The following is a 17,399-nucleotide window of genomic DNA, read 5'->3' as shown; positions in this document are numbered from 1 at the left end:
GCTATAGAATCGATTTAGTGGGCACTTAAAAGCTCTGCTTACTTCAAATCTCCAGGAGCAAATGGAGTTTTGTCCTATTTTTCTCTAGAGGGTTTTGAGTATTTCAAACATGTTTTGAACTCTTGTAGTTTTCTATTGGGTATTTTCATGGCGTGAAATTACTCCACAGTTGTCCCGAAAGTGTGTGTGCGTTGTATGAATAAGGAATGAGTTCCAGATTTATCTGGTTACCTCGTTCTTTCTGAAATGCTTGAAACGCATTGCCGATTATCACATCTGTGATGTTCGTCTGGCTAACATGCCTATTCATGTGAACTCACGTGCCTCCCAATTCGCGATGTCCACAGTGACTCTTTTACACATAGTTGTATACTGCCGTGAATCGCATATCAGTCCCATCTTTGCTGGTTTTCCTATGCAAATGGGACAGATATGCGATTCACGGCAGTATACGTTTTCAGGAAAGCACACGCTCAAACGTAGTTTTTGCTTGGGTGATTTCTTGAATAATGAGGATGCTTTTGATGACGTGCCTCTCAATGTCATATTGAAAGAGGCATGACGTCACAAGCTACCTCCAATGAGCTATAGGCTCTCTTTAAGCTTATGCGTTTTACAGTGTCCTTTTCAGGGCACTGATTAAACCCGTTGTGGTATGGGCTATGAGCTCTCGTTGCGCTCATGCGTTCATTCCCTCTTCTAGGGCACCCCTTCCTATTTCATCAGCTTTCCCTTTCCAAAATCCCATCCCTTGTCCCATTCTCCCTCAGGTAAATGATGAAATAGGCTTATATGTATGGTAATGGCACAAATGTCCCAAACGGAGGATAACGTGCCTCTAGAGCCGGCCTTTTAATATCCGATACCTAAAGTATATAACTCGACCAATTGACACAATTTTTGGAACGCGATGAGATACGTATACACTCATTGCACAATTATGGGTCACACACAATTATTAGTCACTTTCCACTTTAAAAGATAAATACCTACTAATTAATTGCAAGCTTTTGTTAGCCATTATCATTTTTCGGTGATGAGTTGATTTGTTTTGTGCCACTATACGTATCGCACACGGGCTTTTACGTCAAAACATACATATTTTAAATATTTTTTTGTTCGGCGTAAAACCATCTGTCAAAGTAACGCTTCGATTGTGAACATCAGAAAGTGCGTGCGCTGCTTTCGTAAGCTCTGTAAAGGCGAGCTTTAGTGATTTTCAAGTGCGAAATGGTATCGTCACCAGAGCAAAGGTATAATTTACGTTCTAAGTGTAGAAATTCATGTGACTGCAGCTAATTAAAGCTTATTTCAGGCAAAATTTAAATGACTCATTATTGTGACAAGGAACATCGAAAATCACACAAATAGACTAAACATTATTGTTCAGCCGATTCCTCTTGAGTGACCCATAATAGGCAACAAGTTGACCCATAATTGTTACACAGCCCATTTTGACCCATAATTGTGGTTTTCATTATTAACCAACATTTCAATAATTTTCACCGCCTAAAGTGAATTTTACAAGCAGATTTTCATATAAAACAATAAGAATGAGTTTAAATGAAGAGAATGTAAAATAAAAAATAATGAAAGTGTTATTTTTGTATGAAAAACGATACATATTATGAAATGATTGTTCCTTGAGTGACCCATAATTGTGCAATGAGTGTAGTATCTAGCCGTGTACAAAATTTCAAGTCAATTGGTTTGGAATTGACTCAGTTATAGCAAAGAGTGCCCAAAATACCGGCATCTGCCCAAGTGGTTCACTACCCTACACACCAAAAATCGATTAAGGGTTTCATGCCGAGCTGAAGGTTTCAGTAAACATTTTGCTGAAATTCAGCAAAACTTTGCTGATTTGTTCAGTAAACTCTGCTGATCAACAGTAACGTTTTGCTGAAATTCAGCAAACTTTGCCGAAAGTTCAGCAGTTTTGCTTAACCCTTCAGCTCGGTAAAATTCAGCAAAATATTGCTGAAAGCGTTTGGTGTGTACATATGTGGGTTCGAGTAGTGGTAACCAAAAAGTGGTCACAGAGCTCGAAAGTATGTAGTCACATGCTAAATTGAGTTATTAAATTTAAAAAAATATTGATTTTTTGATTTTATACGAAAGAGCACCTTTTTCTTAGCCTCTATGAGTTTTTAAATTTTTAGATCTTTATTTTAGTAGGGTCTAGTACCATTTGGTAGCCATTTTGGGCACTTGCTGCTATAAGTCAACTTCAAACCGATTGTTGAGCATATAGACCATTTACCTAAACATGGCTTCCCCGCAAGACTTGTTCGGCTGATATGTGGTTTCTTACTTTTTAGGGACTTCTTTCTCGTTCATTTCGGTTGAAACCCGTGTCCAGTTCATGAATTTCGCTAATAAAGACGTACCATTTGTCTATTTTCCTCATTTTTGTTCTGTTTTCTTTATTTTGAGAATGTGTATTTTTCCATTTTGTTTTTTCATTATAATGTTTGTTTGTTTGTTTTCATCTCCTTTCTTCCGCGTCCCGTTCGCTGTCTTCGCACCCCATTCTGAATACCATCATTTTCTCGTGTCTTGTCGTTTTTGTTAGTTGTTTTAAGCTTTTATCCATCAACATGCAATCATCGCCCTTCCATTTGGGTTTCTTATTCTGTGTTCATCATTTGTTATCGGCTTTCGATATTTGTTATCCTTTCAAGTTATTTTTTCACCATCAATGCCAAGCTCCCTTTTCTTTCTTAACATGCTGATTATTTTCAAGTTAAATCTCGTTTGTCTGGATTAGTAAAGATTGTATTTAAACACTATTTTCTTTTGTTCAAAGGTTTCCCTTCGCATTTGTTAGTCTTTTTATTTGCATCTTGTGGTTAATAAAAAAAACTGAAATATCAACAACAGGTTTTGGGCTCGTTTTGTGTGACATTTGTTTATGTTGTTCTCGATACTTCACACGCCTTCGACCAAAATTGGTATTGCGTAGTGATGTGTGGCTTTTCTTCACAATGAGATTCAATGATTTTACTTGTTTTTAATGTCCATTTGTGTTTTAATTCATTTTTTAAGAGTTTTCGTAAATGCATCATCTTCAGTTTTTTCGTTCTTTCACGTGGCTTTAAGTTGCGCAACTCAAATGAAACAGTCGCGCGACGATGAATGGCATGCTACAACGCCGGTGAGACAAACGATTGAGAATGATGCGTTGCGTGCGAGGATGTGTATGAGTGTGTGTGTTTGTGACTGTTTTTAACTGAAACAAATCAATCCAATGGGTTGGAAAGAAATATTGTTTGATCGTGAGAATATGTGACGTTTAAAATCTGATGATGATGTGACATCTATGGGTGAAGGATCTACAAGATATCAAACAGTTTACTGATTGAGTCTTAATTAGTTGCAATGAGGGTTGATGCTTAGGCAAGGTGGGACTTGGGGATGAAGTTCGGAAGAACGAAAATGGGGCTTGCGATTGTAATGGGGCCTTGATTCGGTTGAGAATTTTCGCTTTCGATCGGTATATATTTGTGCGCTTGGAGGATTGCTATCGTATCTTTTGCTGCTTGCCATCGTTCGTTTTTGAGACGGTGCTCTTACAGTTAAATCGTTATAATCGATCAATTGATGCTGATGGATGAGAAACTAGTTTGGAACGAAAGGGATGATGGGGTCGTATACCGGGTGATAGTTTTGATCAAAATTCGTAGTGACAATGATGGCGACAATCAACAACTAATTAAAACTCAGTTCAATGATAGGTTTGTTCGTTTCGATTTCAGTAGTTTGTTAGTCTTGCAACTTGTTTTGTATGGTTGTGTTAGTAATACATTTAAATTTGCACTAATTTCGTTAGAACCGAAATCTACTCAAACTGTTTCTTGTTTAGGGTTAGATTTGTAAATTTGTCTAGGGTGTTATATAAATAAATGGAAAGAATTATAAACCGGTCCTTCCGTCAACTAATGTTTTCAACAGTGTTATGCATATTTAGTTATCTACTGTTTATTAGTGAATCGGAAAAGATCTATTAGTACTCATATGTATAATAGTGATTTGCCCCCTTAGCTTAGGGTTAACTCCAATAAAAAGATGCTTAACTACAAATAGTGATCTGTGACTATTCAGTAAAAAGAAATAATCAGACAAAAAGAAACAACAATAATAAGGATTAATCAGTTTATTAATCGTTCAATATAATTATTATGTATAATAGATTATAATATTCAGTGAAACTTAAAACCTACCCGAATTTCGCTATTTTCTCTATGTTTTTGTTTCCTCAAGATTTGCTTATTTGCGTATCTTATGAAATTCTTACAAGGTGTGTGTTGCCTTCGTGGTTTGTTTTTTTTTTTGCCAAACACGCCTTCTCGCTTAAAGTTGTATTTAAATTAATTTAAATTATATTAGAGCTTTTCTTACTGTTTTCTCAGTTACTCTTCTCAGCTTAAAATTATTATTATATTTATGTATAGAATTTAGATAACTATTCTTAATTTACCGTAATGACGAATTACTCCTTTGAATTTATGATTAGAAAAAATCAATTACTACTATGTTTCTGTTTTTTACTCTCCTCACATTTTCTCGTTTTTTTACTGTGTGTCTGTATGTGTGTCTGAGTTGTCCTCGATCTTAACCACTTGCGCTCAATAATTGTTGTTTTGCTTCTGCTTTTTTAAATATATTTTATGTTGTATATTATGTAATATATATCATTTAAGGCAATTAATTCTTACATTCATGAAAAGAAAACGGGGACAGACCAGCAGCTAGACTCGTGGCAGTCAAATTTAATGCAAAAATGTTACAGTCAGTTTGAAGTTAACGTGTTGTTCTCCAGTCCGTCCAAGTGCTGGCTCATCCACCGCCCAAATATATATTCGATTTACGTTTCAACATGTGTGTATGTGTATTTGTGTTTTTGTGGATCTTCACTTTCTCTGTGTAATTTATTTACTTCTGCAGATGTCTGAATTATCTCTGTCTGTATTTATGTGTTTATTTAAACGTTCTTCTGTAATTGTTTTAGTTAATATTTTTAAATATATATAATTTTTTATCATTCTTTTATATATAGAAGCACCCATACATTTATAAGTTCTCATTTTCCGAGCTGCAGTAAGAATTACTGCAAACTGTGTAACTTTTCCGTTTCCGCGTTCGTCTTTCCTACTTGTTCCGATTGGTTTTCTCTCGACACCCAACAGATCACTGCTAAACTGCATCATTCGTCTTGTGGAAGTGTGCGATTTTATCCTACTTCTCCATTCCATCTGCTCCAGCTCAACGTTCGTTTCTGTACAAGATTTTACCCTATCAACTAAAAACACCTTTCCGTTTCCTAGTAGTAAATCAGTGCGCGCGTCTCTCCTCTGCTCTTCCTACTCCGAACAGGCTGTTAAGGTCGTTGTTGTCCTTTGCTAGCCGTCGTCATTCCAAACGTGTCGTTTGTCTCGTGCTTGCTTCGGCGTTTTGTCAGTTTTCGAATGTAAGAAATTTATGCTTTTGTGTAGGTGTCGTTACAATTGTTTCCCATTTGCTTCCCAAAAATTTAGAAAAAGAACCTAACTCTAAGTTCAGTACGATTTTTTGTTTTGTTTCCTTACAATTTTCTATGGAGGGGTCTTTTATTTTTGTTCTAATAATTATCAGTTTCAGATGTTCTTCTAGTCTCGCTCGGGTGAACTACAAGCTTTTATTTTCTGTCAGTGTTTGGAGAGAAAGAGATAGAGAGATTTCCTTTGCTTTCTAGTCTGTTTCTAAAAATTAATTTTTGATTCTCGGTAGTTATATGTAGTCTTTTGAGTTAAATAACATTATAACAGGGGGATGAGGGGGTAGCAAATCCTGGTACACTGTGTAAACAACTGTAACCATTAGTTAAAAAGAATTTAAAAAAATAACTGTCAAAAGTTTAAAAGGAACACATTTACAGACAAAACTGGAGTACACAACTGGGCTACCGATTGAACCGGCGTGAAACTGGTACAAAGAGTTTCAAACACATCCTCTCTGGGATGAAGGACATTTCTAAGGCAAACAGAGCTCCTAAAGCCAATTGGGACTGAGTCTCATCCGTCGTTTCCTAGAATAGTAAATGGTATTCGTTTTGCTGCTAACTGTTGATCTCTAGTGTTTTTTTTTCAGTCAAGTCTTTAATTTCCTCTCACATTTTTTCTCTTGTTATTCCTCCTAATACTGTTCGGAACCTTTCCACAATGTTTCACACTTTTCGACTTTTGCTTCATTTTCGAATTGTCCCTAAATTTTACCTACAGCGAGAAAAACAGAAAACGTTTTCTTTCTTTACATACAGATTTGCTTCACTAACGCTAAAACAAAATTAAAATCCGAAAACGAATATTCTTCAAGAGGCGGTACTTTCCCTACGAGCTTAGCAGGACCAAAGAAAAATACACAACTAGTACGGAAAACACCGAAAAAATCGGACCTCAAACGTTTGCGTTCGCTTTTCTTTCGAAAATTTTGTTTTTGATTTTTACTTTTCCAACAAAAATGGAAAATTTGCCTACCTAAAGAGAAAACTAAAAAGGGTAATTAACAAAAGATGCTTTAGATAGAGAGAGAGATTCTGTTTTTGCATTCTATATATCATTTTCTCTTCCGACCTAACACTGTTCCGATTCTACCGCCGCGGTATGAAACCTCAAGCACCTGCTTACCAAGGCCTTGTTCTTCGCTTCCTGGGGATCGCGGACACCACAAAATAGAAGCATTCGGAAATTTAGCTCAATGCACTGTTCGATTTGGATCCCTCGTGCCAAGTCACGAAGTTTGTACGTTTGCCGCGCGATTGAACGAAAAATAAATAATTTAAACTCAAAACAGAACAGAAAGCTAAAATTTAAAAAGAAAAACAAATCAACATCAAAATGTCTCCAATTTGCCTATAAGAAAAACAAAAGAACGCAAACGAACGCCTGCCAGTCGAAAGGGCCAACGTTCGTTTTCCTCGTTTGAACATTTCAGCAAACTACTTGCATGCGATTGTGTTTGTGTGTATTTGTGTTGTGTGCTTGCTAAAAGAAGAAAACTCTAAACTTATCGCTCTAATATGTATAAATTTGACCTATAACTTACATCAATCTTTTCTTTTCATTCACTTTTAAAATAAAAAAATCCTCACAAAGACAATAGGCGAAAACAAAAAAGAGATATAAATTAAAACTTTTAAAATAATATAACAATCTTTAAATTCATTTACATCAACAACTAATTACTATCGCTCTCAGTGTATCTGCGTGTCTGTGTGAGTGTGTGTTTTTGTTTTCTTATTTTTCCAAGTGTTTTGTTTCATACATTTACTATCTCCGTCCATTCCACTCAACTAACTACCAGTTGCGCGCTTTTTTCGTCATCAATCGCTTCGATCACTGACGAGAATCAACCGAACTACCAACTAAAGCTTCAAACTGGCCGAAACCCGATGTGAAGTTTTCGTCCAGTGTAGAACGCGTTGCGCGTCACGTGTGGTGTTGGCTCTCGGTTGAATTCATGTCGCGAGCTAAGCGGTTTGCTGCGCATGGAAAGACGCACGCTTGCACGCAACTTTGCTTCTTCTTTCCACCGCACGGAACTCGCGCCTAAATCTATGCATGCAACGTAGCACCCTTCTCTTGAACACATATGTTTCCGCCCATCACCCTCAAACGCTTCAACCGAAGTCGAGCATCGTTCGCTTTTCCTACTTCGTTTGGGTGACCACTTCACCGTTCTGCTGGATGATGATGATAAAGGTGTTGCTCTCGCTGACCGGAACCGATGGTGGTGGCGCCGATGACCGTTCATCATCGTCCGTTTCCATTCGGGTGCTTCTGTTCAAATATTGCTCTTGTTGTTGTGGTTCTAGATGGTGGCTTCCGGAGAGATGATAACCGTCGTTGTCACGTGGTTCCGATGCAACGACTGCCGACACAGATAGCGGCACGAGGTCTGAGGTTTGCTCTTGCTTTGGAAGCTGCTGCTGCTGGGTTGGATGTTGGGATACAGCTGTTGTTGTTGTTGCGGATGCTACTGGTAGTGCTGGCTGCGGTTGTGGGGGTTGATCCTGTTATGTCATTAGGTCCTGCTGGGAATCGATCGAGAAGAGCTCCTTGTACAGCGCCGGGAATACGTACTGCGGGTGGTCTTGCTTGAACTTTTGCAGCGCTTCCATGTGCATGATGGAGAGCTCGCTGGAATTATAGGGAGGAGAAGATAGAGAAAATGGAGATTAGACTGTGCTGTAGATGCTTAGAGAGATTTTAAATTCAGAGGATATCCCAGGTGGCATTCAAAGTAGAATAAACTGAAGAATTCCTAGTGCAAATCTTGGAGGAATTTCTGATTCATTTTTAGAGTAATCCTTGAAGTTTCCAAAGGACATTCACTGATAAATTTTTAGAATCATGTATTAAATACTATGCCGTATAGATAAATCCTTAAAGAAATGTCAAGACAAAATCTTTGGAGGAATCGTTGAAGAAACTCTTGAAGATATTCATGAACGAATTCCTGGAATGAATCTTGGAAAATCTTTCGATAGGATATCTTGATTGAATATTGGAATTGATCCCAGAATTGCTGGAAATCCGAAATTTCAAGAAGCATTTCTCCTAGATACTTTTGAGGATAATTATTGGAGAAATCCATGGGATATAACCATATAGGAATAAGAGAATTCATGGATAAATCCTTAAAAAATAAGGCGAATCCTTGGAGAAATCGTTGGTAGAATGTGAGCTCTTGGAAAAATCATTGGAATAATTCTTGGAGGAATCTTTTCAAAAATTCCTGGGTGAATCCTTAGAGAAATTTTTGAAGAAATTCTTGGAGGAAGCCTCAAATGAATACTTTAGAAAAATAGGAAGGAATCTTAGGATTTTTTAAATCCTTTGGATAATTGCGTTAGAGTTTATTGTAGAAATGGCCGGAGGAACCCAGGGAATTCTTGGGAAATTACTTGGAGAAATATAAGAAAAAATCTTCAGAGTTATTGGTGCAAGAATCGTTGTAAGAATTCCTGAATCCAGGAGACATTTATAGGTTTTTCAGAAATGCCACTAATGATGGTTCCAGGAATTCTACCGAAGATTTCGCTATATTTTTTCATACGAACCCGCTCGGAATTGTCCCTAGAATTTCTCAAGAAACGTTGCTTAACGTTCCACCAGGCATTGATAATTCCTCGTTGATTTCTGAAGGGTACTTTAAAGAATTCATCCAACGATTCTACGGATTCCTAATGAATTCTTTCAAGATTTTTTTTAGAAGTTTCTCCTAACATTATTCTAGACTTGTTAGAAAAATGTTCAAGGATTTATTCAAGATTTTGTCCAAATAATGCTCCTAAATTCCAAAATAGCCCTTGAGGTAATTTCTAGAAATCCCGGAGAACACCGTGGGAGAACTAAAAAAAATCAAGCAGCTATTGGAACGAAATCCTGAACGAATGCAGAGAAAAAAGTATACAGGAATCCCTGGAATATTTTAAACCAGAAATCTTAGGAAGAATTCCTGGAGAAACCAGTTCATTCCTTGGAGCTCCTTCAGTTATCATTGGAGAAACCGAATGAATGAATTTCAAGAGAATTCGCTGAAAAAAATCCAGCAGCAATGCTTGGGTAACTTTCTGGGAAATCGTTGAAGAAATTATCAAAGAATCTTTGGAAGAATAAATGGAGAAAATTTGTAGGCTTTTAGGTTGGAGAAACTATTGGAACAATACTGAAGAATTCTTTGCAGGGATTCCTGGTGGAATCCATGAAGAAATCCTGAAAACTTCTTTGAAGAATAAAATTCGTACAAACTGGTTGGAGGAGTTTTTAGACGAGCCTTTGGAGAAGTTCCTGAATAAATTATTGGAGGATTTTTGTTTTTGTAAGTACTATTTGAGGAAATCTTCGGAGAAATCTTGAAGTAACCCTTAGAGAAAGGAATAGTTAGAAGAGGAATTCCTAATTGATTTTTAAGAGAAATTATTGGAGAAATTATCCGAGGGAATTTTTCGAGGAATTCCTAGAACTACTGCTGGAAGAATCTTCGGAGCAAATGTTTGGAAGAATTCCTGAGATACTGCTTGAATGAATTTCTGCAGGGATACGTGGAACAACCCTTGCAGGAATCTCTGAAAGATATTCTGGAGAAGTTCTTGGATAATTTCTGGTGGAAATCCTAAGACGAATTCCTGGAGGGATGTCATGAATATTTCCTTGAGCAATGCCAAAATGTTATGGATAGTTTCCTAGAGAAAAACTTGGGCGAATTTGTGGAAGAGCTCTCGAGGCAGTCCTTGGAGGAATTTCTGAACGAATCGTGAGTGGAACGCTTAAAACATCGGAAAGGCTGCATCATATGCTATGTTAATACCTAATATCGAATAGATGCAAAGGTCAGTACAATAGACGTTCGTTAGCTTCAACATATTTACGTTTCACCTAGCTAACAACATTCGATAACTGGAACGTCAGACAAGCATCAACAATCCATCAATTGACGTTGAATGAACGTAAAATTTATTCGACTGTTCATTTGGGATAACTTGGCACATCGATGACTGTAAATTTGTTGCACTTACCGGACTTGCAGTTAAAAAACATTGCACCGAACGAACGTCTACTGTAATTGTGTTATGCCTGGATTAGACCGCGCAATTGATTTGATTCAAGTCAATGATAAATAACCAATTGAATGCAAATTGAACGTGTAAACACCACCATTCATCTCACTTGATCAACTCACTTGATTTGAACAAAACTTCAACATTTCCAATCAAGTCAAACGAAAACATCTCACTTGCTTCAACTGAAAAGCATCCAAGAGCATTCAAGTGAACACTCAAGTCTTTTGCTCAGTTCAAACACATCATTGCATTGGATTGAATATCGTTGAAACGTTTGCAAGTGAAATGCTCGTTTCAATTGAACAGTCTAAACCAGGCTCATTTTCAATTCAGCGTTGCAAGTGATGCTTCTCGTAAGAATCGTTAAAGAATCGTGTCAAAGCACAATTGAATGATCGGTGAAAAATATTCAAGTACAGTAGACGTTCGTTTGGTGCTAACGAGTTAACTTTAATGCTTTTTAACTGCAAGTCCGGTAAGTGCAACAAATTTGTAGTTATCGCACTGCTATCTGTCAAAACGGAGTGCCAAGGTAGCCCGAATGAACAGTCGAATGAATTTTGTGTACATTTAATGCCAATTGATGGGTCGTTGATGCTTGTCTGACGTTGCAGTTAACGAACTTTGTTCGCTAAGTGAAATGTTACTATATTGCAGTTATCGAACGTCTACTGTATCTAGAGATTAAAAAGTTAAAAAGAGTTCATTTAATCGACATACACTGATCACAATGCTTTTCCCAAACATCATAGAAACAAATGGTAATAGTTCTAAGAGTGAGTTCTAAATTTGGATGCAATTGTGAGGGAAAGGTCAAACCAAACGAACGACGGTTACTGCTTCTACTAAACCATACAGGACGAGAACACAGTAACTGTTGAAGGCCCAAATGGACCGAAACGTTGGGTAAAATAAAATAATAGTGTAGTATTTTTGTCAAGACTGGGAAGAAACCAAGAAACAGTCAAAAGTTGAGACATATTGATGCACTTCACACTGATGTTACAGTTTAGTATTTATTCTCAACATTCACTCGGTACACTCGGTAATCGATCATTGGCGTAGCAAGAGGGAGAGACATGGTGGGCTAGTCCCTCCCAGAAATTTTTCATAACTTTATGTATAAAAATAAGAAAAAATATTGATAGCTATTGGAGACTATTCTCAGCTTGCCGCACTTTACAAGATCAATAAACAAAGTGGTATGTAGGGTACTGGTACAGGCACCTATGTAGTACCACCCGTAGTACCTACGAAAAACTATTTCTACAAAAATAATAAGAAAACCGTCGAATATCATCGATACGAAAAATATAGAAACGGAGCCAAAACTACTTTTAGTATTTATTACTGAGTTTGCCTATGATAGGAACTCTGTACCAGTTATGGCCACATTTGTTAATTTGGGTTCCACTTCGCACTATTTACAAGCATCCCTATTTTTCTTGTTGATTTGCATCATTAAAGGTTGGAAATTGACTATGGCGAATTTGAGGTACTATAGTCATAACTGGTACTATATGTAATTTACTCTGTTAGTTTTGTTTGGAAATATGACATCAGTAACAAATTTTGAAAACGACGTATAATCAGTGCTACACCATTCATCATACGTCGTTTTCAAAATTTGTTGCTGATATAACCAGAATTATATAAGTAACAGTGCTTTGTAGAACCCCTTTTTTTTAATCGCCGAGAAATGAAATCTAAATGATAGTTTTTAAAGGAATTCATTGATGGGTATTCCAAAGAACCTCTGAATTTTCTAGCTGCATTACTGCAAAATATTGTTAAGTGCTTCTTTGAGGAATTCAAGTATCATGGGGAAAACAATCTGTTTTTGCAGAAGTTTTTGAACCCATAGAGAAAATAGATGTCACACATTTGCTGCCGTATATTCCGAAAACCTCTATCGATCTTCTTCCGTCGGCTCTTTCGGTCGACCAAGCCATCCATGTTCCATAGCCTTACCTAGCATTGAGAAATGAATTTATTCAACGTAAATTTCCATTCACACCTTGGGATCTGGGACAAAAGAGGCAGCACCCTGAATGTTGTTGGTAAAACCAGGAACTGGGGATCGATCAAGGCTTGTTCCCCTCAGGATCTTCGAATATTATTTATATCATTATTATTAATTTGTATTAAAGCTTCAGCCATTGGCGTAGCTTTTTCTTGTTTCTTACTCACTCTCCTACACAAACACGAGAAAGAGCGGAATGCAAGAGGGGGCCTGTGCCCCCTCTTTCATCCTTCTCTTTCTCCTGTTTGTTTAGGAGAGTGAGCGAGAGAAATGAAAAAGCTAGCTACGCCAATGGTTTCACCATGAATCAGGAATTTAAATTAATAATACAGTCCGTGCTACGTGCAACTTTAAATTTTCGTTGAGTTTTATGCGAAAAAATCCCTCGGAATCCAAAACATCGCGCATCGTACTTTAATCTGTTTTGATATTTTTAGAGTTTCATCGACTAATGGAAACGAAGCACACCCTCAGCAAGCTGCCGGACCATCGAGCAAAGGAGGCATCAAGTAAAGGAAATATCGACTACTAGGGGCAAAATAGTATGGGAAAATGAAGAAACTGTAAATTCCATCGACTAGTGGAAAACAACGGCTCATGAACATCAACTCATGGAGCTTCGACTGTAGCAATCTTGAAATTTCCTCGATTCCTCTAAGAATAAACCTTCAGTTGTATTGTTCTGAGTACATTTTTGCCGGAATTTCTTTGAAAACAGTCTTATATACTCCTATATACTGCATGAACTCATCTCAGAATTAAATCTCATACAAATTTTAATTGACGTATTCCTGGAAAGATCATTGGAAGAATTTTTGTAGGTATTCTCGTAAAAACCTTGAAATTATCACTTGTAAGACAAACCAGCCAATAGCTGAAAATCTGTATAAAAAAAACTATCACTATCAATTAACCCTCGAGGTGTCCTTGTATTGTAAAAATGTCTGAAGGGAACCCCTGGAGAAATTATTGAATAATTATTTTCAAATGCTAGAATTCTTGAAAAAATCCTGGAATTAGTTTGAAGGAATTCCTGGACGAATAGCTGGAAAAAGGAATTCCTAGAGAAATTTGTGGTTCATTTTCTAGAGAAATTTCGGGAGGACACCCTGGACCCGGTCGGTCCAGGATCTTTTCGTAAAGGAAATTTCCTTGACTTCCTTGGGCATAGAGTATCTTCGTGCCTGCCACACAATATACACATGCAAAATGGTCATTGGCAGAGGAAGCTCTCAGTTAAAAACTGTGGGAGTGCTCATTGAACACTAAGCTGAGAAGCAGGCTTTATCCCAGTGAGGACGTTACGCCAAGAAGAAGAAGAAGAACCCTAGGAGAATTACAAAATAGTCTTCTCTGGGTAAATTCCTGAAAATTTTCCTGGGAAAATGTCTGAAAGCGCTTATATTTTGTAAGTACTTCAATGTTAAAAGAAACATTACTTCTTAGAGAATTTCCTGACTCCTGTATCCTTCTAAAATTATCATTAAATATTCCAATACAAATCGCTTGCAAGAATTCATCTAGAAATCGTTCAAGTAATTAAAAAAAATCGTCAGGTAATTCTGGAAAGAATCTTGGGTTAATCCCTGGAAAAGATGATAAACGGATTTCTGAAATTTCTGACCAAACCCCTGAATAAATTTTTGAAAAGATCCCGAGAGGAATTTCTACAAAATTCCTGGAGCAATCCCTGAAGGAATAGTTGGAGAAATCCCGAAAGGAATTCATGCAGGTATGCTTGGAGTAAGCCCTGTAGGAATCCTTGGAGGAATTTCAGAAAGTATACCTTGAAGAATCCTTGGATGAATTCCTGGAGGCATCCTAAGAGCAAATAGGGGAGGAATCCTTGGAGAAATTTCTGAAGAAATCGCTATAAAGATCCTGGAAGGAATTGCTAAACAAATTTCTGGAGGAATCCTTGAAGGAATTTTAGACGAATTCCTGGGAGATTTTCTGGAGGAATTTTTGGAAGATTTCCTGGAAAATCCCTGAAGCATTTCCTGAAGAAATCTCTGGAGACAATTCTGGAGGAACTTCTGGACAAATTCCTGGCGGGATCCCTGGAGAAATTCCTGGAAAACCCGCTAGATGAATCCTTGGAGAAATCCTTGAGGAAATTTCTTACTTAAGGAATAATTGGAGCATTTCCTGAAGGCACCCCTGGAGTAATCCTTGGATAAATTTCTAGAGAAATTCCTGGACGAATCCGTGGAGGAATTCATGAAAGAATTTCTGGAGGAATTCCTGCAGGTATATTTGGATAAACCCTAGAGGAATCCCTGGAGAAATTCGAGGAGAAATTCTTGGGGGACTTACTGCAGAAATTATTGGATGAATTCCTGGAACAAACCCTGGGGGAAATCCTGACGAAATGCATCGATAAATTCCCTAGAGGAATTCTAGGAGGAATCCCCGGAGAAATTTCTTAAGAAATTCCTAGAAAAATTTGTGGAGGAATTCCAGGAGTAATTCTTGGAGGAATATCTGGATGAATTATTGGAGGAATCATCGGAGGAATACTTGGAGGAATCTCTGGAAGAATCTTAAGAGGAATCCCCGAAGGAATTTCTGGAGGAATCCGTGAAATAATTCATGGAGGAATATCTGGAGAAATCCCTGGAGGAAACCCAGGTAGAATATCTGGAGGAATCCCTGGAAAAATTCCTTATGGAATTCTGAAGAAATCCCTGGAGTATTTCCTGGAGAAATTCCTGGAGAAAATGCCGTAGTAATTTCTGAAAGAATTTCTGGATCAATTCCTGGAGAAATTCTTGGGATAACTCCTGAAGGTATTCTTGGTGGAATTCTTGGAGGAGTTCCTGGGGGAATGCCTGGATTAAATCCTGGATGCATACCTGGAATAATTCCTGGATAAATTCTGGGAGTAATTCCTGGGGTAATCCCTGCAATGATTTCTAGAAGAATCTATGCAGAAATTCCGGAAGAAGTCACAAGAAAAAATTCGGAAGCAATGGCGAGAGATGTATCTGTAGGAACACTAAGAAGAAATCGTCGAGGAATCCCGGGATAAGCCCCCGAGAAATCCTTAGAAAAGGCCTGATAGGGAAATCTATATATGAAATCTGAAAAAAAAATCTTGCATAAATTGTTTGAGTAATTTCTGGAGAAATAACTGGTATTCACCAAGAAACTTATGAAATGCCGCGATAAATTCCTGAATAAAACCCCGGTACAATTACTGGATGAATCCTAGCATAAATTCCTGAAGAAATCCTGAAAAAAAAATCGCTAGGAGACGGAACTATTCCTGTAGAGATTTTTGGAAAACCCTGCAAGAATTTCTAAACGCATCTCAGACAGAAGTTCCTGCAGGAAACCTAACAAAAACTTTTGGAGATATCACAGGAGGAATGCCTAGAAAAAATCTTGAGAATAACTGAAGCGCTTATTACATAAATCGCCGAATGAATTCCTGGAGGAATCCTTGGGGCACACAAGCATAATTTCATGAAAGAATCCCAGCGGAAGTTCCTGGATGATTCACAGCACGAATTTCTGAAGTAAGGAAAGAATAGGAATAACTTGAAGAATTCCTAAAAGAATCCGTAGAAAGTTCCCCTTTTAAAATTCTGGATAAACCTACGAAGTAATTCTAGAAAAAAAATGTTGGAAAAACTACTACAGTTCCCATAAAAAAATCCTGGAAAAAAAAAACTTACAGGAATACCAGCAAGAATTTCTGTAGGAATCCGATAAAAAAAACTACTGGAGGTATCACAGGAATGTCTGGAAACATTTTTGGGGAAATGTCTGAAAGAATCCTTAAATTAACTCCCGGAAGAATTCCTGAAGTAAGTTCCAGAAAAAAATCCCAAACACCAGCTCAATCACCTGGTAGAATCGAAGAAGAAGTTCCTGGATCAACCACAGTAATACACAGATAAAAATAATGAGATTTACACGTCATGTAAACTTCAGTTTAGTCATGTAAACTTAGTATTCTGATGGTTTACATGATACATCATGTAAATTTGTGTTATATGTCATGTAAACAGAGTCACGCTGAATTACATGACATATAATGGAACTTCACATGATATTTTATGACTTTTACATGATATGTCATGTAAACTTCTGTGATATCCCACGCTCCAATCATGTGCATCATATGTCACAGAATTTTACACTCTTTTTTCGATCTGTGTAATTTTTAAAGGAATTCCACCACGAATTTCTGAAGGATTTCTAATGGGGCCGTTAATAAACCACGTAGACTTTTGAAGGGATAGTCCTGCGAACGTCAATGCTCCATACAAAATTTCAAATTTTTGTCTGTACGAAAGTTGACGAAGGGGAGGCAGATGGTCTGAGATAACAAAAATTTGACGTGGTTTTTTGAACGGCCCCAACAAAAATTCTTGGAGAAATCCCAAGAGGGATTTATGGAGGAATCTTTATAAAAAAAACCTGGTAAATCCCTGGAGAAAGTTTTGGATCAATCCCTGGAACAATCGCGGCGTGAATTCGTAAAGCATCCCCACAAAAATCAAATTTCAAAAGTTTCGCGAGGTTTGTTGGTTACGTATTTTATACATGATGATGCCAGTTAGTCAGTTAGTTCAAAGTCTCTAGTTAGCCTAGTGGTTAAGGCTATGGATCGCCAATCCGGAGACAGTGAGTTCTATTCCTGTTCCGGTCGGGAACATTTTCTCGAGCATGAACATGTTCCGGTCGGGAATATTTTTTCAAGCACGGGCATAGTGTGCCGTTGTGTTGCCTACAAATTCATGCAATCGCAGACAAAGAAAGCCC

General features: G+C 37.5%; 1 protein-coding gene across 16 annotated transcripts in view; it reads right to left on the bottom strand.

Annotated features, from left to right (window-relative positions):
- Nucleotides 1–7,912: 7,912 nt before the first annotated feature.
- LOC109417772 (probable nuclear hormone receptor HR3) overlaps nt 7,913–17,399 on the bottom strand; it is a 617,254-nt gene continuing 607,767 nt past the window's right edge. For all 16 annotated transcript variants that reach the window (XM_062850334.1, XM_062850335.1, XM_062850332.1 and 13 more), the window contains one exon: nt 7,913–8,177. In XM_062850334.1, the coding sequence (XP_062706318.1) occupies nt 8,054–8,177 (124 nt within the window). In that variant the 3' untranslated portion in view covers nt 7,913–8,053. The remainder of the gene's footprint in view (nt 8,178–17,399) is intronic.

The sequence above is a fragment of the Aedes albopictus genome, chromosome 2 (assembly GCF_035046485.1).
Source record: "Aedes albopictus strain Foshan chromosome 2, AalbF5, whole genome shotgun sequence".
Taxonomy (NCBI): domain Eukaryota; kingdom Metazoa; phylum Arthropoda; class Insecta; order Diptera; family Culicidae; genus Aedes; species Aedes albopictus.
Note: the sequence above shows the minus strand (reverse complement) of the source record. Positions and strands in the feature narration are given on the sequence as shown.